We start from the raw sequence: 25,573 nt of genomic DNA, 5'->3' as shown, positions 1-25,573 counted from the left end.
GTGGCCTCACCTGAGAGATTTGGGTGACAAGATTATTTTAAGGTGCCTTTTCCTGAGCTGCACTATTCTGTCTTCCAGCCACCTCTTGCCAAGCGTGCTGCATGCACGTCCTACACCACTGCCTCCCTGCCGTGCCAGTCACCTTCCTCAACGGCATTCACAGGGCACAATGACTTCAGGAGGCAACTCAAGGGGAGAAGACAGAAAACGGTTTCACGCTGTCTCCTTCCCAACCCTGCTGTGCCCCACGTCACTTTGGAGCCATTGGCACAGGTCAAGGGCTCTCCCTTTTGTCTGATAAGTCATGAGGTGGGAAGACTTGGAACAGCAACAATCCCTCTGTAGGAAAGGGGTAAAACTGAAGGGTCTGCTCTCTCTCCCTCCTTTTGAATGAGCTGCAAAGAGCTTTAGAGCTATCCAGTTAAAACAACCCTGAGACAAAAATAGGATGAGAGTGTGCTACTTTAAAAACAAAACAATTAAGCAAAGCCTATCCCTTCCCCTCCCCGGAGGCTCCTATGGAACTGGCAGCTTTTGAGCCAGACAGCTCTGCTGAGTTGGGTATTTCTGGCATTCGAACCCAAGGCAAGCGATGACCTCCCAGCGCTGGCTTTGGAGGAGAGGCTGTACCGAGCCCATGGCAGCAGATGAGACCAAGCTTGCAGGCACTGACACGTCTCCCCTAAAGGCTAGTTATGCCGTAGCCTGTGGAACAGCAGAAATGAGATTCTGAGTGTGGGAAAGAGCTGAGCAGGCACTGGCACAAGCTGCACCAGCAGCCAGCCAAGCCTGGTGGGGGGCCGTGCAGCAAACACCGTTTCGGGCCTTAAGACTGAGAAGGGAGAATGGGTTTGGTCTTGAGCTCACAGATCTGAGTCCAACACCAGGCCACCAAAACCTGGTGCTAACATGGCTCCACGGACCAGGGTTGTGGGAACCCCTCTCCAGAAAGGGTTCGGCTCTCTGCCTGCTGTTTGTGTGGCCTCACTCTTAGCAGGGATCCTTATGTCTCCTTTTGAAGACCAGCTGCTGCTGCTGAAAAGGCACAGGGCCAGTAGCTTCACTGACCAGGCTGAATGTTTCAGGAATCTTTTTGGAACGTGAAAGCCTTGCTGATCACAACAATGCTGCTTTAAATGTTCTTCTGTACCTCATAACACTTTGTTTGAGCTGTGGGATGACTACCCATAAAGTTAGTCTCGAAATGATCAGAGAAGGAGTGACTGCCAGCGCTGTGTCTATATAACCTCAGAAGTTCATCCTGCAGTGAACACATCACTTGAGCCCCACTGCCAGCAGAAATCACTCTCAATGAAACCAGGGACTAGCATAATCACTGTGCGGTTGCCACAGGAATGCTAGGGGTAAGGTTCTGGCTTTCGTTATATCAGTGAATGTCAAATTAACCTCATGCTTCTGTTCCTGAGGTCCCTTTGTTGCGGGCGACTTTTCTGCCACAAGATTCTTTCTTTCAACTCTAATTTTAGATCATGTGAAGGATGAAAAAGGGTCTTACATCCTTGTCATGAGCCTGGTTCATGGGATTCCCCTCTGACTCAGCACAGCCTGGACTCTTCCCTGGCCTCTTCAGCTGAGATCCCCTTGAAATACACCTAGGGCTTAAAATAGCATCGCAAGCTCTTTCCTGTGTCCATTCTGGTAAAGCGAACAGCCCCACTGCGAGCATGGGAATTTGTCTCATTCCTTTTGTTTCTCCAAATTCTTGTTACAGCATAGCAGTACTGACTAAGCTGACATATTATTTTGAGAAGAATTTGAGAAGCTGGAAGTAATTTTGTTTGTTTCCTTTGTTCTAGGAAAGGGATCCACACGGCCCTGCCAGCCCTCCTTGTTTGGGGCAGAGTGAACAGGCTTGCAGGGCTTGCAGGCATTTGAGCTGTGTCCTGGCCCTCACTGTTTCCTCTGAAAGAAGATGAGCATAGCAGAGGAACTTCACCGGTCCAGGGGACTTGCACATGGAGAGGGTGAGTTTCACCATTTTAGTGGAAAGGCAATGGCACTGGTGAGTCTATGCAGCTGGGTAGTTATTTCTCCACTTGGAACATCAGGGACACACAGAGCTCTAACAGTTAATGCCAGAGGCGAGAACCTTTCTGTGGTTTTTGAAGGTGTTGAGTGCCAAGTGACCAAGAGCTGCCCTGGCAGGAAAAGCCTTTTTTCCTTACCTCCTCGAAACACAGCCAGGCTCCATAGTTTTCATTTTACCTATCCCCTTTTCCAAGGTCAGGACACCTTGGGCTCAAAATTGTAATAACCTGAGAATCCCCAATAACTGTTTTTTAACAGAGCCGCTTGACCTAACAGATTGGCCTATCTCTTCCAGGCAGGTCATTAATTTCCAGTCTAATGCACAAGGGAGAACATTGTGAAATGACTGCATAAAGAGGCATTAGAGTAAAGATGATTTGGGGCTATTTGCCTGGCAAAGAAATTGAACCAGCTACAGCTTTTCTTTTACCTGACTCATGGCTGTATTGCAGCGATCAGATTGGAAAAAACCAATATTGTTCACCTTAAGTCTGCTTTCAAACCCATGTCTGCGCACCTCTTGCCAGATTACATCATGCTTCTGAGGGTGAAACAGTTTAAACTATAGAGATGAAAATTATTGGTTCAAATAACTTCCTTAAAACAGCAACAACAACAGCAGCAGACTGAGGCTTTGTACAACGTATTTGAAAACGTCTGTTGCTGCATCTCTGGGGTAAAGCGGCCTGAACTGTAAAAGCTTTAGTAGTCTGTCATAGTGGTTGCTTTACCAGCAACAGGGTATTTTAAAGACAATACGGCAAAAGCCATACTGAAAATAAAGGCTCTGAACTTAAAGTGGTTTAAGCAGGTTTGTAACAGTAATGCTGTTGTACCTATACATAAAATGGTATGAAAAAATGCAGCATTTGTAGGCAGAACTAATAGTTCTGCTATTAGCAGGTTATTAGCTAGAATTGTTCCACTACTAGCTAATAAAACTGTCACCTCTAAATATATCAAGGGGGTTTCTAATATCACACAAGTTTCTGGGGACTAGAGCTAGGGCAATTGTTTGGGACAAGGGGCTAGGGGAGGAGAGAAGCACCAGGTGCTGCGAAGCAGCCCGCATCATCCAGCATACAGAGAGGAGTGGGTGACCAGGAGCACGGCACTGACTCTGCTCACGTGAAAGCCCCACTGGAGACCCCACGCAGGTTGCAGCCTGCTGAAACATCTTCCTCAGCTTGTGTGAGTTTGCTCTGTCTGAAGGCAATGATGGCTGCAAATACAGACTGTTTCCTTATTAATGTTGTGTAAAATGATGCCGTTCTTATAACAAAGCTATTCATGGAGCTTGAGACTTGTCTTTTCTTAAACATTTGTGATGTGAAACTTCTAAAAAATCTATTAGTAAGGAAACAAATGAAAAAAACAAACATGAAAGATCAACCTCAGAGACGTGTGCCTGTAACAAAAATAAAGAGTTAAGAACATGTAAGTGAAAGTCTCCCACTTAACGTGTCACAATTATTTTTCATCGGTTTGCAACTTACAGCAGTTTGTGCAGACCTTCGGAGTAAGATCATGTTCTTTAATCAGCAGTGAAGTAGTTGGTTTACAGCTAATTTCGAAGGTGTCTGCATTACATTCCAAGGTTAACACTCCCTTCAGCCGAGAGAAGTCCCTGCCTCCCTAAAGGTGCAAGCCCTGTGTTAAGGCTGGCTCACAATTACAGCCCCAGGGGCCGGAAAGCTAATCAAAGATTCATGTGGTGAGATTCTTTTGTGCCATACAGGAACAGGCTGGCAAGAGCACTGCCTCACTGAACTTGCAGACCCCACTGACCTGCACTTCTCTCTCCATCTCTGAAGTCTACCCCTCTTCTCTATCCTCTGCATTGGCATCGGCTGCAGGAGGAACCAGGTGACCTAAGGGTCCTTCCAACTTACATTATTCACTGATTCCATGTAATGAGCTGGAATTTCTCCAAAACCTGAATGGGAAAGGTGTGGGCAGGCTCCTGTTGGAATCCCAAATCCCTAATGAAAGATACACGCCAGTCCTGGTAGGCCACCCACCCCTTCCGGTCCTACCAGCCTGGCAGAGCTCAGGGACCTGTTGCTGCCTGTCGAGTCTGTGTGAGATGTGCAGCTGGTATAAATTAGGGAAGACCTTTTGGGTTCAGCAGAGTTATTTTGACTGAGGGGCTGAGTCCTGGATTTTTAGGGCAGAGATCCTTTGAGCTTAGGTGATGCCAGAGGTCTGTGGAGAGATGGGATCTGGTGGAGAATTTTACCTTGCACCCTTTCAGATATGGCTGTATAGACACAGCAGTGCCCAGCTTCTGCACTAGAAAAAGCTCCTGGTAATTATGGCAGAGTGGCTGCTTATTCGGGGGTGGCAGAGCCCAGTGATTAATGCAGTAGCCCATAGAGAGACCTCACGTTAGTAGCCCGTCAGTAGCCCATAGAGAGACCTCAACTAGAGAGACCTCACGTTAGTCCCTTCTCTTTCACAAGCCTTATTACCTTGAGCGCATCCTTTTGTGCCACATCTGTGCAGGTGTTGTGAGGACCAAATCCCATAAAAGATAAGAGTGCTATTCAGATACATCAGAGCTGTGCACCAAAGGAGTCCTGTAGATCAGGAGACCTCCTTAAATGAGCCTGCCCAAGTCCACCTTAAACATACCCTCCCTCCCTGCAGTTTTCCTTCAGGATAATTAAGCATGCAGTAAGTTAAGAAGTGGAAAAACCCAAGGAAACATCCATTTCACAGGTGGGTGCAGCTGACTGTTTCCTCCCAGGGCCTGTTCTTCCTGCAGTTCCGTGCAAGCCAATGCCTTGGCACAAATGCTCCTGGCCGTGATGGTGAGCATCCATTTGTATCCAAATTTTGCAGTTGCTAAGGGTATCAGATCACCCGCTATTGCACTGGCACGTGGAGACCGGTGCTGGTCTGCAGGTAACAGGTGCTTTTTTATTGCACCTTGACAAACCTCGAGGCACAGAGTGATTGCCTCCAGCTTTGTCTGCGTTGCCCTCGAGGTCTGATTTTCTGCGTGGACCCTGGATGCTGAGCCCCAGGGATCCTGGGGCGCCGGCCTGCACAGGCGCGCCTGGTGCAGATCGTGCCCTTGGACAGGTCTGCACAGCCCACGCTGCCTCCAGGCAGGGTCAGGTCAGGGAACAGGCTGTGCCTGCAGCCCTTTCTTGACCACCCTTTGGAGGGGTTATAGCTACAGCCAGAGCAGTGTGCCGGGGTCTCGCAGGGGGCCTGCAGCAGGGCTGGGTGCTAGGTCAGGCTCCCCAGAGCTCTAGGCCGGGGCCTGGTCCGTGCATTAACTTCTGCCTCTTTGCCACATTCAGAGCTGGTTGTAACCTGCCAGGAGGCAGAATACAGAAGCTGGTCGCAGAAGCCCTTGTTGCAGGATCTCGTGCATTATTTAGGCAAAATCCTTCAGCCTGGCAAGAAGTCAGGTTAGATAATGAGAATGGTCCCAGCTGGCCTGAAAGCCTCCCAGCTGGCTGTGCCCTGGGTTGGGGTGAAAGGCCAGAGTTCTCACAGCAACAGAAATAGGGCAAAAGAGAGGGAGAAGACTGTCAAGTGCTCTGCTCCCAAAAGCAAGGCCTGTTTTTTGCAAAGAGCTCAACACCTGCGGTACTCTGCTTTGGGAAGGCTTCTTGTTGCGTGTCTGTCCTTAGAAGTGGTGACTTTCTTACTGCTCACCTGTTCTGAAATGGGAATCCTGTGCATTGATAAATGGGGTTTAGTGTCTTTGCTGGTAGCCCCTCTGGGTACCCTTGGTTGCACGCTCTCTGGTAAGCTGCAGAACTGGCTTTTTGCCTCCTGCCAAGACCAGGCTCCAGGGGGGCATTTTTTTTTTTCCCCAGAAGAGAATGTGTGCTTTTGCTGGCAAGCTCTGTGTCTCAGCACTGGCTCTTTCCGAACTCGTGATGCCAAGGGTGTTTTTATATATTTACTTCCTTTATAAGGACATCAACAGGCACCCCACCCATCCCAAGTTTTGCATCCCTTGATAGGCTTCTATTTCACAATAAATCCTCAAATACAATGGAGGGTTCCTCCCAGAACCAAAATAACTGTAGACTTCATTAGTGAACTCTGCAGCCAGGGACGAAATTTGTTCCCTGCTTGACATCCCTTACACTATGGGCACAACAGCGTGCCCTCGGGGCTGCAGTATCTGGCAAGCCAGGCGGAGAGGGGAATCCTGGCTCTGCTGAAGCAGTGGGTGTTTCCCTGCAGTCAGGATTTCATCCAAGGCTGTGCTGAAGTGGGGAGGGGTGGTTTTTCCTGCCCTTTCCGTCCCTAGGGCAGGGTAGCCTTTCCCACCCAGATTGGAGTCAGATACGCTGTAGCATTTAGCCTTTGCTGAGCTCTGACGCTGCCTTTATATGACACTTTCTCTTGACAATTTACAGCACCTAGTATCGTGATACGGCTGATGTGCACGGAGCAACGGATAGAGGGACCGTCAGAAGGCAGTCCAGGAGCTTTGGTCCTTCTCCACTGATTGTAAAGAGAGCCTAGAGAGATTAGGCTTCTAATGTAGACGCCTTAATTAAGTGCCTAAGGATTAGATGGCATGAATCTGACCCCAGATGTCCCTCTAGGCAGATGCTGAATTAGCACTGAACTTGAACTGGAACACGGGTCTGGAAGAGACCATCTCAGCTGTGAAGCCTCTGGGAACCATGTTTAGCCCAAAAGCGTTCAGAGGCTGCTCACCTGTCCTACCCCAAGGCACACGGACCTGCAGAACTCCTTCGCAACCTTGCAGCAAACTTACGGCCTTGCTAGATGTTGATGGGGTTTGTCCTTTTATTAGTAATATACCACAGATGGAGAAATCACTTACCTCTTGCAGCCTTGTATCGTCAGGGGAGAAGCTGGGTGAACGTGCCCAGCCAATCTTAAGAATGGCATCTTATCCTCAAACTACAGAAGGCAAAAAGCAGAGGACAGGACCCCTGCATGGCCCCAAATCTGGCAATCGGTTTAGCCTGAGCATGTGAGCAGGATGCATCAAGCAGGCATCAGTAGTTGGGTAATGAGCAATGAAATGAAATTCCTGCGTTTCAGACCATCTAGCTGGATGAACCTCACCATCTCTGCTGGGCCAAACTTATGTTTGATATAATTTCAGTGAGGCTCATAAAGTTAAGAGTGCCAAATTAGAGTGATTGCCTGTGATCCACTCCAACAGTGACTTTTGCTAAGACTGGCCAGCTGAGAGAATGGAAACCTTCCCGTAAGGAGCAGTCCCGAGAGCCACCAGCACGTCCTGTGGATGACGGAGCAGCTTTGAGACAGGCGACAGCTTTGAAGTCATTGACAACTGGGTGAGCATGATTCCCCTTACCATGCTGCTTGTACCGGCTTTTTATTTTGGCTTCTGCAGGCAGAGTGCCACTGGGAGAGATCACACTGAGCCAAAAAACTGTGTGTGTGCTTGCCTTAATTTTATTCTTCAGCCTTACATGATTTTTAGCAATTACCTAAATGTCTTCTTTTTGTAATTACTATAAATTCAGGAAAGCCACTGGTTGGGGATGGTGAGTGATCCCAGAAGAACGTAGCAAGGTGAATTAAACACTCACTATTCTTTGCTTGGGGGAGATTTTAAGCAGGGTTGACATCTTTATCCCTTCAGTTGAGGCAGCTCAGGCAAAAAGAAGAGATGCAAATTGGTGTTAACTTGGGAGTTTCCTCCCTTCTTCTCTTGCTTCTTGGCAAGTGGTATGTCCAGTGGGGTGAACAGTTCAGCTGCTAGCATTAGGGGTAGTTTTGGTTGCCGCAGCGCCCTAAGAAATTCTTGGACCACGGGTGTAGGGAGCTCCCCAACACTTGTCCTTCACGTCCTGCTGCTCCTCTACTTTTTTTCAGCTTACGGTAAAAAGGTGCCTTTGTGGCAGACTTGCTCTGGGCTCCGAGAGGCAAGGTGGGCTCCTCTGTCCCCAGAAACCCTCATGTGGAGGCCTTGGCGCTGCTCCCGGCACTTTGCGGTGAAGATGCTGGTGCAAGATGTTGGCTCTGTTACCTAGTAAAGGAGCTAGAGTGGATCCAGGTGCTCGCCTCTTGGCAAGGCAGGGGAGAGAGCTGGCTGGCTGTGGCAGAGCTAAGGTGGCTTGAAGGACGAGCGGGGTTGCAACTCTGTTTTGCTTATCCTACTGTCTGGGAAGATGAAAGCATTCAGGTGGATGATGATGAGCAGCTTGGTGAGGATGTTTTATAATCAAATTATTCTTTATTTTTGTTGTAGGTTGAAAACTTAATCAGCCATCATAATGCTGGTTTAGTGCTGAATGTTACCTACAAAACTCCTGACAGGTGGGTGAGCGTTATGATTTTGGTTGAACAGTTCATCTGAGGTCACACAGCAGGTTAAAAGAAATTCTGAAAGCAGAGTTTGGAAGATCATGGCTCAAAATGCCACTGCTGCTTCTTGGACAAGGAGCAATGTATGAATTGAGCCATACATTAAGCACTGTCCTTTTAAAAAGGCACACACCTTCGAATGCCCATATGGCTTGGAATTCAGCTGTAGTTTATATTCTTGCTGTGTGAGAAAACGAGAACAGAGGTGTGTAGCACTTTATCCCTGCTTATTTACAAGCAGTGGGAGAATGTCCTGCAAAATGTGAGCAGCTAATTTTAGGCGACAACATAGTTCAAGGTGCCAAGCCTTCCAAAAGGGGAAGGAATGTATATCCAGCTAGAGTGCCTTTAGCTCTGAGCTGCTCTAGGGCACTGGGTGTTCATACCACCTCCAGTATGTTAAATCTTTTGTGTGGAGACATAATCCTTCGTTGTGACATTAGTAGAGGTAGCTGTTATGGAAATGATTGTGAAATCCCTCAACTTATGGGAGAGGAGAAGAAGGAGGTGCATCTGAGGTGGTTTGCAGTGTGCTAATGCTCTCCAGCCCCAAATCCCAAGGGGCTTTCCAAGTGCTAATTAATTAAGAGTCGGAGTTGTCTGTTTTCAGCAGTGGACAAACAGTGGCATAGGGAGTGTGGAGGCTGATCTGGTGTTGCACAGGGACCTGAAAGGACCCGACTAAAACGCAGGGCTTGGATTCCTAGCTAAGATGCCCTACACTTGGAGGCAGGAAGCAAGGAGGCTGAGTTTAAATGACCCACGACAGGCTCCCTATATTTTTCTTCATCTTCTGTCCTACTTCCCAGCACGCTCTGCTGGGACGTGGTAGGGACTGTATGGCACAGTGCGTTCTGCATGCGCTCCTGCCCCCTGCTTTATGTTGGCCCAAAGTAAGTACATAGATCTTGCACCGCTTCTACCCTGGAAAGGTCCCTGACCCAAAGGCACGGCTCCATCTTTTTAAGGCCACTTCCTGTGCAGGATTCCTGTCCGGTACCCAACCTGCTCTGTCACACCCCAGGCCAGCAAGGACTAAGAGTGCCCTCTGCTGCACTCCTTCTCCTCATCTTTCCATGGCAGCATTCCGCTTGCTGTTTGGAAATAAACAAACCAACTCTTTTAATACACAAACCAAATTTTTCCTATGCTAAAGGTCTTTTTGTGCAGGCTATGCAAAAGCCTGGTTCTGTATTTCAGCAGCAAACAGAAAAGATCATGCCCAGAGATAAAAATGTGTGATATCCTGCATCAATCCCGAGGCGCAAATAAAGCACTACAGGGAACTGCTGTCCTTTATCAATAACCTTCACCCCGTAGCTTTTCATTGCCTCGTAAAACAAAGCGGCTCCTCGTTGCAGGAGTTCAGGCAGCAGTCTTTATAGTCACGAAACTTTTATTTCCCGGAGCTGGCAGCAGCAATGCACGGTCACTTATGGTACCTAATTGCGCCTAACAGTGCTGAACTTTCCACCTCTCCCTCCTGTTCAAAGGAAAAACATTGAGCACCACAAAGCTCTGCTTATTTAAGTCCTCAGCTCTTGCAGCCAAAAAGGAATGGATGTAGGTAGGGAAGGGGGGGTTGTGTCAAGAGAGCTGTCCCAGGCTTCATACTTTTGGAGTTAAAAAGAGGAAAAATTAAAAAATAATAATCCTGCTTTTACTGGGGTTTGATTTACCCACGTGGAAAGTAACCAAGCTGCAGGCTGCGCCGGCAGCCCCGTAACCGCCAGGGCCACAGGAATCTGCTCATGTTCCCTGGAATTTGGACATTTTTTGTTGCACCCATTTCAGCTTGCTTTCCAGATTGTCACTCAAGTGCGGGGCACGCCCCCTCCAGGAGGCTATTTAAAGAGGAGCTGGTGTGCAACTTTCTCCAAAGAGAGAGGAGAAACTCCGAAGGAGGAGGCGTGAGTCAGTCGGCAGCCTGAACCCCCTCCTTCCCTTTACTCGGGATGTCTGGCAACTTGGGGACAGTGACCTGGACCCTGTTCCTCCTCCTCCTTGCACCTGGCTGGGTATGTATTGCACTGCAGCAGCTCCGTTTGCTGGCTGGGCATTGCAGCTTCTTGCTTTGATGCATGCGAATGCTTTAGGCTGAATAACTCTTCCCAGCTGCCACCTGCCTCCCAAGGTTTCTGAGAGAAGGCTGGCTGTTAGCAGAGCGATGCAAATGCACTGTGTGACTAAATCACGCTCGGAGCTGCACCGCGCGTAACGCCTGTCATCTACGGATCTCAAAGCTCTTGGCAAATGTGAATGGATTTTGTTTCACTCCACTCTTGTGAGCTAGAAGCCAGCCCTGGTTTACAAGGGGGGAGAAGAGAACAGAGAGGTGAAGTCCCTGAGTTTATGTCACTGCAAGGAATAAAGGTCTCGTATCCCAGGTCCTTACCATCACCATCCTTCCCCAGCCACCACTGAATCCACCCATGTGTTCCCAGAAACAGTGATCCTGAGGGGGAAATTAGACTGCAGCCTCTCCAGAGCAGGATTTGTGCCTGGTTTTGTGTTAATACAAGTGCTTGACAGAGCAGCTGATTCTGCTTAGGACTTTTGTGTGCCACTAATAGCAGGAACATTGCTGCAGTCATTAATGTATCTAAATTGCAGTAAGTACTTTTGTATCAGGGATGAAATCAGGTTCACAGAGCCACTGCGCCTTGTGAGGCTTATTGTGCTGATAGATGCAATAACCTTCTGGTTGATAAGGTCTGTTTGATTGCGCCTGGCAGCACTCGGCGTGTGCCAGCCCCTTTCTTCCCAGGAAAGGTGTCCTCTGCACCAAACGCTACTGCGATCTGAGGGTAACTTCTGCTGTTTGGGATGGTCTTCTTGTTTCTTGCACTGACTCAGCTTTGGCAGCATCATATTGGTCGTATAAACGATTGCAGTGAATCCCACCGCTGTGACGCTTCATTGTTACTCTGAGATGATGTAATTTTCCCTAAACCTGCCAACTGCCTCGGAAATGGGACTTTTTACTTTATTTGAGGTCTGAGAGTGATGTTTAGTGGATCGAGCAAGGAAGTGAGAGCTGTTGCTCCTGAATCCGCCCCCTGCGTTGTTCAGAGGTGAGAGTAGAACCAGGATTGCTGGGAGTTACGTTTAGCTCTGCCAGGCTCAGCCTGGGCAAGTCTCCGTGCCTCTGCTCTCTGTGAAACGGGGGTAGTGTTTCTTTTTCTCATAACGGGCTGTTGTACAGTGTGCCGCAGCAACCTGGGAAGGTGCCTTGAGAGCCTGTGATGGAGGGAGAGCAGGTATTATCCATGACAATTCAGTGTTTGGAATATGCGAATAGCTGTGTTTTGACTGCTTTGTCTACTGCCAGTCTTGGAGCATGAAAGAGAACCAGTTACGTGTTTATTCTATTACTTCTACCTTGCAGCGTTAACCCCTGGCTCCCAAAGCACTTTGCAAACAGCTAGCTCAGCTTCGAAACGCTCCTTTCCCAGCCCTTTGAATGCAGTCATGAGCCCAAACGCATTTTAAAAATCCTCTTTGGCTTGGCCCTCTTAGCTGGTTCCCTGGGCTCCTGTGGACATTGACTGATCAGGAATGAGAAGTCCTGACAGCGCCGCAGAACTGCTGCAGTGGTGTGAACTCGTGTCCCCCCACTCGTGCCTTCCTGAGGGCGTAGGTGGAAGAGGTTTTACGTGAATATGAAGGAGGAAGAATATTCTCACTTTTTCTTTCCCCCCAGGTAACTGGGTTCGGTGCTGGCAGCTGGGAGGAAGCTTGTTCTGGCTTGTCAGCTGAGCAGATGGGACCCGGGAGTCAGTGGTGGAGAACGTGTGGAGCACAGGCAGGGGAGCCCTCTGGTCAGACTGTTTTAACTCCCATTGTGGCTTGGCCATTGCTCAGGGGTCCCGGGAGTGGCAGATTCGCACATGGTGTTTGTGGTCAATGTGAGAGCTGCCAGCAAAGCCAGGAGCAGGGAGAGCTGATATTCCAGGCGTTAGCACTTCCTTAAATCTATAGCCTTGATCTCTAATACTGGTTCTGTTCTGCTGCTCTTGAAGTTCGCAGAAATGCACTGCTAACCTCAACAGAAACAAGGTCAAGGCTATAGTGAACTTGAAGTTAGGATCCTGCTCAGTGAAGGTAAAAGTGTAATTTTGGGGACAGACCCTTCTGCAGAGGGGAAGAAAATTAAATGTTCTCTAAGTTGAATCCCTCTGCACCCAGGCTGGTGGCATGTTATGTGGAAATGCTGGTCTTTGTGGTACGTATGGGTCTGTAGCAAAGCCTTGAATGTGAGTCCTTGCAGTTCTTTGGGACAGTTCAGGCAATTTCCACACCGTATTGAAACAACTCCTAGAAGCAGTCCTTGCAAATAATGGAGGGTGGAGGGTGCTCCATGCAAATCCGATATAATCCATTATTTAGCCTATTTGAAATTGCTGCAAAAGCAAATTAAGTAATGGAGAACTCCAGGAAGTTGGTTCAATGTTGACTTTCTACCAGCTGTTCCCAACTCAAGAAGTTCCCCTCGCCAGCCAGTTATTCAGTGCTCACTGTTGAGTGTGCGTGAGCCAAAAAAGATTTCAGCTCATTCTCTCCTCTCTTGGGCTCGTGAGAGGAGCGGGAGTTATAAATAGCATGAGCTGACTTTGCTCAGGAATAAAACAAGCAAACAGGAGCCCCAACACACCCTGGGGCCAGGTGGACTGGGCAATGAAGAGAGGCATGTCTGAGCTGACTGGTGGGAGAATCTCAAAGTATGGAAAAGAGCCCTGCAAATAGGGGTGAATTGGGCCTTTTAGGCCGTGCTGGTGCTTACAGGTGGGGGAACTGAGGCACCGAAGAGGTAGGGCTGCAGAGTCACCCAGCAGGTCTCTGGTACGTTGGAGATCTGAATCCAGATGTTCTTGTGCTGAAAAGCAGCCATAATATGAGGAAGTGAAGCTGATTGTGAGCAGAAGGTAAAGCCAGGTGGTCTGGTTTCTTTGGGTGAGTTATTAAAGGAAATAAACAGCACCAACAATGATTAATGAAGGCGAGAAAGAAAACTCGCTTGGGTTTAATTCCGTTGCATTCTCTGTTATCCCGAAAGAGGTTGTTTTGGTTTGTTTTTCAGTAGGAGAGCTATTTTGAGAATGTTTCTTTATATGGCCTGTGGCTGACACTGCATTGGAAAATGCTTGTTGTCATTATTTTTTTTAAGTGCATGGATTGCATCTTAATATAGGTCCTGTGTTAGGAATGCTTTGCCTCTTATGATCTCATGTACTCCCCACCCACTCATCCATGGTTGAATAACACGTCCTTTTGGCAGCCACAGCGGTTGCATACATGAAAAACAGTAGGAAAGCATTTCTGTATTTTTAGCGTCTTTTAATGCACTTCAGCAGTCGGGAGGAGATCTCTGTGACATGCCAGCTCCCAGCGAGTGGCCCTAAGACTGCCGTCTGGGAACAGCTGGGCTACAGCAGGACAGGCTTGCTTCCAAAATACTTTGCGCTGGGAGTTTTCAAGGAGAATTGTGCTGATTCCTGCTGAGCAGGGTGAGACTCTGGGAGGGCTTGTGAGTCAAGGTTTAGATTGATCCCTGTCCTACACCATACCGCGCTGATTGTTACAGAAGTACAAAGCAGTTGGCATCTTCTGACCCCATGTGAGCTAAAGTCAGAGCAGCTGTTTCGGGCAACAGTCAAAACAGCTGGAAAAGTTTTACTACTGTTATTGGTGACAAACACAATATCCAAGGAAGCTGTTTCACAAGCGAGGGCTGGATGGGATATAACAAGTGCAAACAGAGCTGTAGCAGGATATTTTTTTGGCCTCTGTTCCAGGTGTTCTTCCCTCCCGCCTGTCCCCAGGCTCTTTCCAGCCGCTGCAGCCCCTCTCCCTGGGTGGCAGTGGCCAGGTCTGGCAGCGGAGCTGTGAGGGGTCTGCCCCATCGGGTGCTTTCCTCTTCACCCCACCTCACAGCAATACAGGATCCCAGAGCGTTTCGCTGGCATCATCTACGTGCGAGGGTTCTATCAGCCCTGCGGCAGCAGCTGCCCCTGGGGTGGGAGCTGACCCGTGTCCGGCAGCGTGCAGCATCTGAGCACTGCAAACTGGAGTAGTGCTCTTGCATCCTTCTGAACTGCCTGGAGAATTTTAGTGGGCAGAAGCTGAACAGAAAACCAGGCTAGAGTTGGCACACTGATGTTTCTGAGGAGGTGTAAGAGGATCTTTCCAGACCGTATGCTCTGCACCTTTCACAGTCGTGGTTTTACGTCTTGCCCATCCAGAGCTGAGGCTAGGGTATTCGCTCCGAGCTGATTCAGGACAAGGATGCCACAGATGGAGTTACTGGAGTGTTTGAAGCATCCTGGGTTTCCTGGAGAAGGTCACCCTCCTTCAGACATAGCCTGACCTCTGTTTAGCATCTGAAGTGGCATAAAAGCCAAGGGTGGGTTTCAGGAGGTGGCCAGCACCTCTAAAATGCTACCAGGATTCACAAGGTCCTGAGGAAGGTTGGTTACGCTGTGTTCCCTGCACAGGGAAGAGGAGAGGGCACATCTCTGGGAATAATGAAGAAAGTAGGAGATCCAGGGGACAAAATGGAACTCAGGAGCCTTTGGGTCAGTTTTCAGCGCTGGCTGACTTTGGGCAAGTCCTTTCTCTATGCGCCTCACTTTCTCCATATAAGGCAGTAGTGGTGTTTAAACCTGAACAACTGTGTGCAGTACTGTGAACTGGAAGGTGAGGGAGATAAAGTCTTCATTTGGCAAGGACAGCAAAATGGGGTAGATGAAGTCTGTAAATTAGACACTGAAGTACTTCTAGCTGATTTAGACCCCAGAAAAAGAAGTAGTATTACATATTGTGCGCTCTAGTCTACCTATAGTCTCACTGGGTCATTAGATGCCGCTGCAGAGTGCTTTGATGTTTTCTCCTGAGCAGTGCTATGTAAGAGCTGGGAATAGCTTACTGTTAATAATTACTATTTTATTGCTTCCAGGGAAGTGGAGTGCTGAGCTGCGCATGGGACTCCAAGCTACTGCTTGTCCTGTTTGTTTTGGCCCTGCTTCCCAGAGGCATCTTTTTTCCCTTGAGCTCCAGATGAGTTAGGGATGAGAAAAAGATTAGTCGTGCGAGTCCTCGGGAGCTGCTCGCACATCCTCTGCAGCAGGGCTCTCCGGTGGAGGGCGAAGTTGGTCTTCCCTCCTCTTGATGGGGTGTCTGTGCTTGAGGCAGAATCATGTTTTTCATTTCTCTGCCTGGCTGGCTTGCGGGAGACTCATTCTCTCCATGGCTTGTCTGCCCTCCAGGTAGAGCCGCAGGCCTGCACGTATCCATGCCAGTGTCCCTCCCAGCCTCTGCAGTGCCCCGCCGGCACCAGCCATGTGTTGGATGCCTGTGGTTGCTGCAAGGTGTGTGCCAGGCAGCTCGGCGAGCTCTGTTCCCTGCAGAAACCCTGTGATCATCACAAGGGACTCTACTGCGACTTCTCCAAAATCCACAGAGGCAGCGGGATCTGCTTAGGTGAGAGCTGTATGTTCTGTTTTTGTACGGTTTTCTTGTGGCCCCTTCAGCCCTCTGCCTGCAGACCTCCCAGAAAACCCACGGCATCGTCAGAATTTCCTGTACTGCTTGGAGCTTCATCCAGCATCGCGTTGTGAGATCTGTGCCAGCCCTGCGACACAATACACACGCAACCTACTTCCTCCTTCCATGAAGGATGTTTCCAAAGGCATGAGTGGGGGTCTGGGACTCTCCTTTGTTCCCGTGACATTGTTAGGAGACCTCCTCTAGCTCTGTAGCGCCTGTGGGTAAATATCAGCAATCTGGACTTTGACTGGAAAGTACAGTTGCTTGGAAGATCTCACCCAAAATCTCACTGCCTTCCACTGGAGATTGGCATTTTGCACTCGACTGGTTACACGCAAGAGGCATACTGTATTTCTGGCTTTAGCACGTGGGTGGAAAGAGCCGAACAACTCGTTTGCAAAATAGTGTATATGTAGACCATGAGAATTACTGAGCCAGGTAAATACAAATGCAGACCTGTTTTCTCTCCTGGTGCCTCTTTTCAGCCAGAAAAAAAAAATCTTTTTTTTTTGTTTAGTCGCTATTTTTAAAGCCTGCAAAAATTATTTTGGTAGAGGGGAAAAAAAGTATTTCCTCAGTCTCCTGTTCTTTGTTTAAAAACAAGACTCCTCTGCCCCGTCTCTGCCAGGAGCTGACCATTATTTTAATTCAAGCTTTTCAAAATAGTCAGGAAGACACGAGGGCTGGAAGGCTGATGTGAACGCTTTGGGAAGCCTTCAGCCACTGCACGTGGCATCTCTGGAAATGCTCCCGCAGCCGTACCACTTGCATCAACCCGAGACAGGGGCGTTGGAGGTTCGGGGTGGAACTGCACTGTTTTGCAGTGCCAGAATCACATGCAATTTTTTTTTACTCTAAATAATGAATTTAAGTTGTAGAAGGTGTTTTCTCCTTTCTTTTGAGAAGTTTTTATCAGTTATTTGTTTAATTTTCCTCCCCCAGTTATTGTGGTCTTTAGAAGACACATGAGCTTCCTAGTACTTTCTGTAGGCATCGATACACCTAAGAGCTGATGATTGAAGCTTAATGAGGTGAGCGTAGGCGTGATAACATCCAGCGGGTGTAAGCTGTAAGCTGCCTAATTCGACTGGAAATGAGGTGTATGTTTGTAGAGTAAAGGTAGCTAAATCGCTGGAACAATTTACTCCGGAGCATGGAGGAGTCTTCATCTCAAAGACTTCACACGAAGACTGGACATCTTTCTAAAGAAAGTGCTTCATATTCACCGTGACATATGGGTTTGATACAAAGATTTTGGAGTGGGAGTCCCAGATCCCTGCTGTGTAGAAAATCAGACTTGAAGACCACAACTGTCCCTCCTGCCTTGAAATGAGAAATTAAGTTTTTCATGGCAAAAATCCCAGATGAATGTAGACCAGGATATCTCCCTAAATTGGGCGGAGGATTTGGGCTGTAATGTCCTCGGGTGATATTTTTGTGGTGTCCACACTGATCTCTTGGAAGATGGGGGATTTTGGAGGCAGTGAAAGAAGGTGAAGGTGGAGTGATGAATCAAACGAAGGGAAAGATCAGTGTTTGTGAATAGAGAAGAGAGGACTTAGAGGTATCCAAATAAGACAGATGTGATGGGAGCAGAAGGGAGCAGAGAGGTGTTTGGGTGTCGTGCGAAAAGCTTGTGGGTTGGCAACTAGCCTGAAGGCCATATCAGAAAAGACAGGAAGGGAACCATCAGAGTGAAAATTACTGTATATTTGTTTGATGTTATCACAGTATGTAGCACCTCACGTCTTGCAGAGGAATTCATCTCTTCCTGCAGAGTAGGATACTCTGGAGGATATTTGGAGTATCAGAAAGGTAGAGACAATCCCACAGCAACTCTAGAGTAGGACAGCCCAAGGGTGGTAGGGTGGCCTGGGTGGGCGCAGGGAGCTGGCAGAGCTGTGGCGGCTGGAGCGGCTCGCTCGAGCTCTGCCGTATTCCCTGCAGAAAAGGGCAAAAGCCTCCTTGGCTGGATGTGGTGTTTGGAGGTGGGAGGTGGCAGCGGTGCCAAGCGGAGCTGGTAAATAAAGAGCCGTCTCACTCTGCTGGCACGATCTGTTTTGGTACTTTAATTGGATCAGGTCAATGGGAAAGTGAGGTCACTGTAGGGCAATGAAGGGCATGACAAAACGATTGAGTTTTGGAAACATAATAAAACCCCGGAGCAGGCTGCCATTCCTTGGGTGGGGAGGAGTGCTGCTGAGGGAACAGCACGATCAGTTCATTGGGAAGGGAGAGAGCTTGGGCTAAAAACCAGTGAAAGAGGATTTAAAAATAAGTATGAATGGTTGTGTAGAGGGGAAGTGGATGGCTTCCACTTTGATGGAAAAAGTGAGGATTTTGAAACTTCTAAGCAGGAGCACAGGAGTATTTTTATACCAATGGCATTGAAAAGAGTTGCAAGTTGAGATCCAGCTCCGGTTAGAAACCATTAGCAGCCCGGAAGGATTTGTGTCCCCTCAAGGACTAGGTGGGATGGAAAGAGGCTCTCGTTCCTTGTTTGGTCCAAACGCTTTCTGTCTGAGACAACGTTCCACGGGCGAGCAGGACTAAGGGGAAAATAGATCAGGTTTCCTGGTAAGCCTCCGCAGGCAGCCAAGAATCCTTCATTTGGGTAACTTCCCAGTAGAGGTTTGCATGGATTTTTTTGTTTTTTAAGGGTCAGGATTGCAGAAAGCAGCAGCTGACAAGAACTGTCCAAAAGCAGGATTTCTGTCCTGTGAACAACTCTGAGATTTCAACATTTCATTTCAGGCTGAAAGAGAAAAAAAAAAAAAAAATCTCAAAACTTTCCCTGGAGTTAATTAGAATACTCCTTTGGCTGTGTCAACTTTCCACGTCCATGTTTCATCTTGATCTTTATAGTATCTGAAATAATTACCCAAGCAAAATGCTTCCCCCTATGGATACTGTCCAACAAGTATATTGTTTGAGCTATTGTAAGCATAAAGGAAATCTATGATATCAAATTGAAATGCTTCAGTTGTTTCTCATTGAAAACATTCCTGACGTTGATCTGTGCCTGCAAAACTCCTAATCCAATACGAGTTTTCTGCTGGAAAACTTCCACTGGAAACATTTTGGCTAATACAGACCTAAGAACTTGTGAGCATCGCTCGCACCCGCAGACTGAAGATTGCTCCTATGTGTCAGATATTGTTGCATTTCCTTTTTGCTCATTTAAGTTTCATCGGGAAGGAGTGAAAGACTCGTAGGAGGGCTGGAGATGAGAGATCTGGAGATCGGAACAGAGAGACATAGAAAAAGTTGTGGCTGGAAGAAAGAAGAGATTCATGCATCACAGAGGAGCCAAAAAGGTCATAAACCCAAAGTGTTATTTTCCTTCTGTAGGTGCCTTTAGACACATGGGGACCCAACTGCTCTCAGCAGAATGTTGCCTTTTGGTCTCCCAGGAGTAACGAGGAGCAAGGCTGCTGGCTCACACATCGTGTCAGGAATGCATCTTGCACAACACCGCTGACTGGAGCACTCTCTGAGCTGGGCAGGAAGACCTCTGACTGGAGAACAGGCTGTTTACAAGCTGTAAAGACAAAGTCCCACTTAGTAGCTCATCCAAGTGGAGAAGAGATTTTTCTAGAGATCTTTGCGAGGTCTGGCACAGCTGGAGCCAACTTCCAAAAATCAATGTCAGGAATAGCCTTGGGTCCAGGGAGCCAAATATTAAATGTGCCAACTTCTGCTGCGTCCAGCACTGGGATGGCAGAGCAGAGGAGAGTCTGCACGTGGGCACTTGTCCCTCATCGGGAGCCCTGTGACCCCCTGAGGCAGAGGCCGTGCTGCCAGCCCCGTACCATCTTCTCAGCTTCTCCTCCTCTTCCCCCTTCCCACAGCTCATGAGGGTGCAACTTGTGACCTGCTGGGCAAGATTTACCACAACGGGGAGAGCTTCCAGCCCACCTGCAAGCTGCAGTGCATCTGCATGGACGGGGCCATCGGCTGCATCCCTCTCTGCTCCGATGACCTGCGGCTACCGTCCCCGGAGTGCCCCAACCCCCGGCGGGTGAAGTTTCGCAATAAGTGCTGCGAAGAGTGGATCTGCGAGGAGGGCAGTGAGGAAAACCGCTTCGAAACAGCCATGGCGGGTGAGTGGTGGGCAGACGTGACAGGGCCGGGGGCTCTTTGCTGGGAGATAGAGGTGGATCCAAGCTGCCTTTGGATCTGGTTTGGAACTGGTGGTGACTGCTCACTCTGTGGTGTGGGCACCAAGTGTTGAACTCCAGACCCATTAAGGTGAGACCGAAGTGATGCTGCGGGGAGGCTCGCACACCCTCTGATACCGCAGCAGAACTGGCTGGAGCTGGGCTGTGGTAGGAAATGGCCCCATGCTTGCTTGTGTCCTCTGTCTGCTGAGAGGCCGAGTAGCTCATGGGATGGATCAGCCCTTTGCTACTGTTCCTGAAGAGTTAGACCACATTGGGAGCAGCCATGGAGCTGCCACGCTTTGTCCCAAGCCCTGAACCTTGCCTTGTGTCTCTTCCCCGTGTCTCAGTTTTCAGGGAGGATCCAGCACACAAGCCGGAGCTGAATAACCTGCAGGAGAACTGCTTGGTGCAGACCACCGAGTGGAGCGCCTGCTCCAAGAGCTGTGGCATGGGCATCTCTGCCCGAGTAACCAACGACAACCCCCAGTGCCACCTGGTGAAGGAGACCCGGCTCTGCATGGTCCGGCCCTGCGACTTCCCCATGGAGAAAACCAAGGTACTGGGCTCGGGGACAGGGGATGCAACACCGTGAATGCCAGGGACAGCCTGGTTAGGTACTTGTCAGGCATCAGCCTGTCTCACGGGCTCTGCTCTGTGCCTCCACTTTTTCTGTCTCCTGTTGCCCAGTGATGGAGATAGAGCACAGGCCTTGGTGGCCCTTTCGTCTCATCATCATGTCCTTGTTAACCCATCTGCTCTCTCCCTAGAAGGGGAAGAAGTGTGTGCGGACCCCAAAGCCACGCCAGAGCCTCCGCTTCGAGTTTTCAGGCTGCACCAGCACCCGTTCCTACCGGCCCAAGTTCTGCGGCAGCTGCACCGACGGCCGCTGCTGCACCCCGTACGTCACCAGCACCGTGGAGGTGGAGTTCCGCTGCCCCGAGGGGGACTTCTTCCAGCGGAAGATGATGTTCATCAAGATGTGCTCCTGCCACTACGACTGCCCCCGAGACAACGACATCTTCCTGGCCACGTATCGCAGGAGGATGATTGGAGACCATGTCAAGACAGAGAGGCAGTAGCTCTCTCCGTGCCAGATCCACAGGCCAAGGTGTCAAGAGGGCTCTGCAGCGCTTTCGTGGCTGTGTCCCAGGACAATGCAGCCTCTTCCCCCTCTGTGAGGGACTGTGCTCTTCAGAACAGCACCGCTCGCCACCAGTGGTCCCGGTGGCCTTGCTAACAAGGCGAGGTGCGTGGGGGAACAGCCCCGTCTGCCCCAGGCTCCTGACCTTCACCCATGGTGGTGCAAAGGTCAGTGAAGGAACCAGAAACAGGCTTGAGCTGCAAACTTGATCCATGTTCCCACTTGACCGGGTGGGAGAGTGGATCAAAGCCACGTGGCTCCAGCCTGTCTCCAGCTGAGAGCACGGTGGGTACAATTCCCCGTGGCCGCTGGCCTGCCAAAACCATGTGGCAAACCCAGGGCATGAGACAGGGGAAGCCCAGGAGGCCTGAGCTAAAGCCGAGCTCCGCAGCCTGCTTTCCAGCAGAGTGGGGCTCTGCTGCGTGTTGATGCAAAGCTTCTCGGTGGGGAAGGTGGTCCTGGCCCCGTGCTGGGCTCCTGCTGAGCTTTTCAATTATTTTTGGCTAATTGGATCCAACAAGTTGGCAAAAGCTCTTCCCCCTCCTTGTGCCCACCTTCCTCCCTCCCAGGTGCTTTCCCGTCAGCACCTTTGTTCCAGATCAGTGTGCTCCTAGAGAGGCCGGATCATCTGCTGGGCGACCCCTTCTCCGGGCAGCTCAAGGCTGGGCTGTCTTTTTTCCCCATTAAATTCCTTTTTGCCTTGTGTGCCAGCGAGGGTGACGGCGAAGACAAGGAAACAGCGAGTTGTGTAGTGTCACTGCAGGAGACATAGCATGGCTCAGGGCCTCCTGCAGAAGATCTGAGCCCAGGAAGGGGTTTCTTGATAGAAGGAAGGATCCGGCCAGGCTGTAGCTTTGCCTCCGGTGCTGGCAGGGCAGCGTTCCCTGCATCCTGTTGCAGACCCGAGGAGCTCTTCCAGCGTGAGACGGGGGTGAGCCAGGCTGCCAGGCTGAAACACGTCCCCTGCGGGTGCTGCTCCTGGCAGTTTTTAGTGTCGTGGTGAGCGTGTCCTACCATCCCTTTCGGTAATCTCTTCAGAAAAGGCTCTGGGGTGGGAGAGGGGCTGGGCTCCACCGGCTGACACATCCACAGTGGGGCTGCAGCTATGTTTTGGCTCCGGAGTCTTTGCCTGTAGGTCGTAAGTTGGAGGGAGGCGGTTCAGCTGGGGTCTCCCGGGGAGTTTAAGGCACTGGCAAGAAAAACGCCCGTATTTGTAAACGGAGCAGATCTCTTCTGGAGTTACCGAGGCAGCGGCACGGAAAGCTGCGTGGTGCTGGGGTCTCCAGCGGTGGGATTCCCGTCTTGCCGCAGGCCTGGGCAGAGTCTCTCTGCCATTAAGGACGTGCTGAGTGCCGGCCCGCAGCTCCAGGAGAGGCCACCAGCCCAGAAGCGGTCCCGTGAGCCCCCAGCCCGGCTGGCACAGCCAGCAGCAATGCAGCCCCGTGCACCACGGCAGCTCGCTGGCATCTCTGAAGACTGATCAGCTGTGTTTAGTCTCTGCTGATTTTAGCAGAAACATCCAGGTAAAGGCCCAGTCTCATTCCTTCAATCTTCACCCTTTTCCAGTCACTGGAAATCACGATGAATTCCTGTCCCAGCCGGGCAGGCGCGGGGGCCACGCTGCAGCACTGAGGCTTTACCCCACCACAACTCCCATCCCAAAGCAGAACTTGATGTCGGAGGATAATCCCAGCCGTCAATAAACACGGCCCATAATGCCGCTGAAACGCCAGCTCGGGGCCTGCGCCTCGTCTCAGCCCCTCTTTTCTTGCTCTCTCAGCCTGCGGAAGCTCGTGAGCCTTCAGCCTCCTGTTACCTGTAATCAATTGGAACTGTAAATAATTTATCTGATGTAATTTCTTTTTTTTTTTTTTTTAATGCCTTTGTACAGTTTCTGTACCCTTTTAGCACAACCTTGCTCGGGGCCTCTTCTCCCCTTGCCCTCCGGGTCTGCTCTGAACTTTTCCCCTGCCGTTTACACGGTTTCTGAGTGTAAAACTACGCTGAGGTTGCACTTTACTCAACGCTAATAAATATCTCTTTATTTTTTATATCCCTGGCAGCATCCCTCTGTGCGAGGCTCCTGCCTGGTTTCCCCTCCAGTCTTTCCCCCGTGCCGCCAGCTTGCTGGGACCAGTGCTGGGACCCTCTGCAGAGCTGATGGCTGGGTGTGGAGGGGAGGGGGGTCCCGGACAGGCCCTGTTCCCCCTCCCAGATCGCAGCGGGGCTGGTGTTGGTGTCTCACGGGCACCTCTGCAGCCACAAAACGCGGCTCCCACTCTGGGGGGGGGGGCAAGCGGAGCTCCCCCTCCGCCTGCTTAAGGACCCAGAAGTCCTTAATACCCGCTTAAAAATAACCCTGGGAGCAGATGTGAGCAGAAGTCGGCGATAACGGGGCCAGAACGCGAGGGGCTTTGCGGCGGCTTAACAGCTTACGGATTCATCCCCCTCTCATCACATTAGCCAGGGGCTCCCCCCTCTCCCACCCCCGGCACCGTGGCGGGGGGCGAGAGGCTCTTCCCCTCCCCGAACCTTCCTCCTCCCCTGGGGAAGGCTGAGGGCTCCCCGGGGGGAGGCAGGGGACAGGGGGACAGGGCCCCCGGCGAGCTTGAGCGGGAGCTGCGGGGGCCGAGGCTCCGAGCCCGGAGCAGGAGCCGTCCTCTCGCTCTCTGCAGGCTGGAGGGGCCCTGGGGGAGGCAGCGGGGACGCACACGCACACGCGCGGTGACAGCCCTCGCCTGCGTCCCCGGGGCGGTGGCCGTTAGGTGGCACCAGGCACCTCCCTGCGGGGACAGCCCCCGAGGCGGGGTGCCGAGGGGTGCGGGGCCGCCGCCTGCCCCTGGGGACCCGGCTGCGGGGCACAGCCCCGGGGCAGCGCCCACCTCCTCAGGGCCGGCCCCGGGCGCCCACCGCGGGGCCGCCCCCGCCCCCGCCGGGCCACCACCGCGGCCTGCCCGGGCGGGAGGGCAGCGGGGCCCTCGGTGCCGGCGAGGGGCGGGATTCCAGCCCGCCACCGCCTCCGCGGCCGTCCCGGGCCCCGGGCAGCCCCGCTCCCCCTTATCGCCCGCGGCCGCCGCCTGCGCGGCACCGATAGCCCGGGCGTGGCCCCGCGGCCGCCGGGGATAAGGCCGGGGCTGGGGGCGGCGGGGCCGAGCGGGGACCCCGGCGGGGAGCGGGGGGCGGCTCCGGCCCTGCCTCGGCCCCCGCCACCCTTATCGGCCCCGGCCACGCCGCTGCCGGGACGGCGTCGCCGCCCGCGCCTCCCGCCGCCGCGGGCAGGGAGGGGCTTTTCCCTCAAAAAGCTCAGCAAGGGGCGGGTGCGGCGGGACGCGAACCGCCTGGAGACCCGGCTCCGCCGGGCCCGGGGGCATCGGGGGCTCCGCCGGGCCCGGGGGCATCGGGGGCTCCGCCGGCTGCGCCCGGCGGCCCCGGGGACCCGCCCGGGGGTGCCCACGGCCCGTGGGGCGCGCGGGGAACCCGCGGGCGCGCTTTCTCCTTATATGGGGTGGTGGCGTCACGGCGGCGCTCGGAGGCCAGCGGTGAGGTCACGCGCCCCCCGCGGGGGGAGGGGCGGAATCTCCTCGCCCCGTGACGCCACACCGTCACCTGCCCGCCCCGCCCACTGCAGCGCCGCGCCGCCGCCGGCCCCGCCCCCTCCGCGGCGCTGACGGGCGGCAGCGGCAGCCAGTGGGCGCGGCCGGCGGCGCGGGGGGGCGGGGCGCGCGCTGACGTCACGGGGGCGGGGCCTGCGGTGCAGGTGGAGGCAGCGCCGTGCGGAGCGGAGCGGCGGCCCCGGCCCGGGTGAGTGGGGGCACCGGGGGCACCCAGCGGGCTCGGGGCAGCCGGGGGGGCTGCAGGGAGGGGGGTCCTGGGGCGGCCCGGAGCTGGTTGTGGGGTGGGGGTTATAGGGTCAGGGTGGTTGTGGGGTGGAGGGGTCACGGAGGGACCTGGGGGGCCCGTAGTGGGGTCAGGCTGGTTGTGCGGTGGGGGTTATAGGAGGATTTGGGGTGCTCTGGGCGCACGTGGGGGTCAGGCTGGTTGTGGGGTGGGGGTTACGAGGGGACGTGGAGTGCTGTGGGGTGGGGGGTCCGCAGTGGGGTCAGGCTGGGTGTGGGGTGAGGGGAGTGTGGGGCGACCTGGAGCTGGGGGAGGAGGGGGGACCCGTAGAGGTCAAGCGAGATGTGGGGTGCTCTGCGGAGGTCAGGCGGGGTGTGGGGGGCCCGCAGTGAGTGAGGTGTGGGGTGTGGGGGTTATGGGGAAATGCGGGGTGTCCTGGGGCTGGGGAGACCGGGGAGGCACCACAGCGGGATCAGGCAGCGTGTGGGGTGGA

At 52.1% G+C, this 25,573-nt stretch overlaps 2 protein-coding genes across 2 annotated transcripts in view; both read left to right on the top strand.

The window, feature by feature from the left end:
* The first annotated feature begins 10,282 nt into the window (after window positions 1-10,282).
* On the top strand, window positions 10,283-21,421 carry LOC140662206 (CCN family member 2-like). The gene is made up of 5 exons (XM_072885390.1): window positions 10,283-10,412; window positions 15,660-15,873; window positions 19,791-20,042; window positions 20,450-20,658; window positions 20,870-21,421. The coding sequence occupies exons 1-5, from the start codon at window positions 10,350-10,352 to the stop codon at window positions 21,179-21,181; spliced, it is 1,050 nt and encodes a 349-aa protein (XP_072741491.1). The 5' UTR covers window positions 10,283-10,349; the 3' UTR covers window positions 21,182-21,421.
* Window positions 21,422-24,911: 3,490 nt separating this feature from the next.
* The window catches only part of EPB41 (erythrocyte membrane protein band 4.1), a 95,891-nt gene continuing 95,229 nt past the window's right edge, over window positions 24,912-25,573 (top strand). Inside the window, exon 1 of the mRNA XM_072885387.1 lies at window positions 24,912-25,044. The gene's annotated coding sequence lies outside the window, so the exon portion shown is untranslated. The remainder of the gene's footprint in view (window positions 25,045-25,573) is intronic.

This window comes from Ciconia boyciana, chromosome 21, assembly GCF_034638445.1.
Source record: "Ciconia boyciana chromosome 21, ASM3463844v1, whole genome shotgun sequence".
NCBI lineage: Eukaryota > Metazoa > Chordata > Aves > Ciconiiformes > Ciconiidae > Ciconia > Ciconia boyciana.
This window is presented reverse-complemented; position numbering and strand designations above follow the sequence as displayed.

Bases quoted from the DNA above. Each gene is read 5' to 3' on its own strand.
- LOC140662206 (XM_072885390.1), top strand. From the start codon at position 10,350: ATGTCTGGCAACTTGGGGACAGTGACCTGGACCCTGTTCCTCCTCCTC. The intron at 10,413-15,659 runs GTATGTATTGCA...TCTGCCCTCCAG, and splicing joins TCCTCCTTGCACCTGGCTGG to GTAGAGCCGCAGGCCTGCAC. The intron at 20,043-20,449 runs GTGAGTGGTGGG...CCCGTGTCTCAG, and splicing joins CTTCGAAACAGCCATGGCGG to TTTTCAGGGAGGATCCAGCA.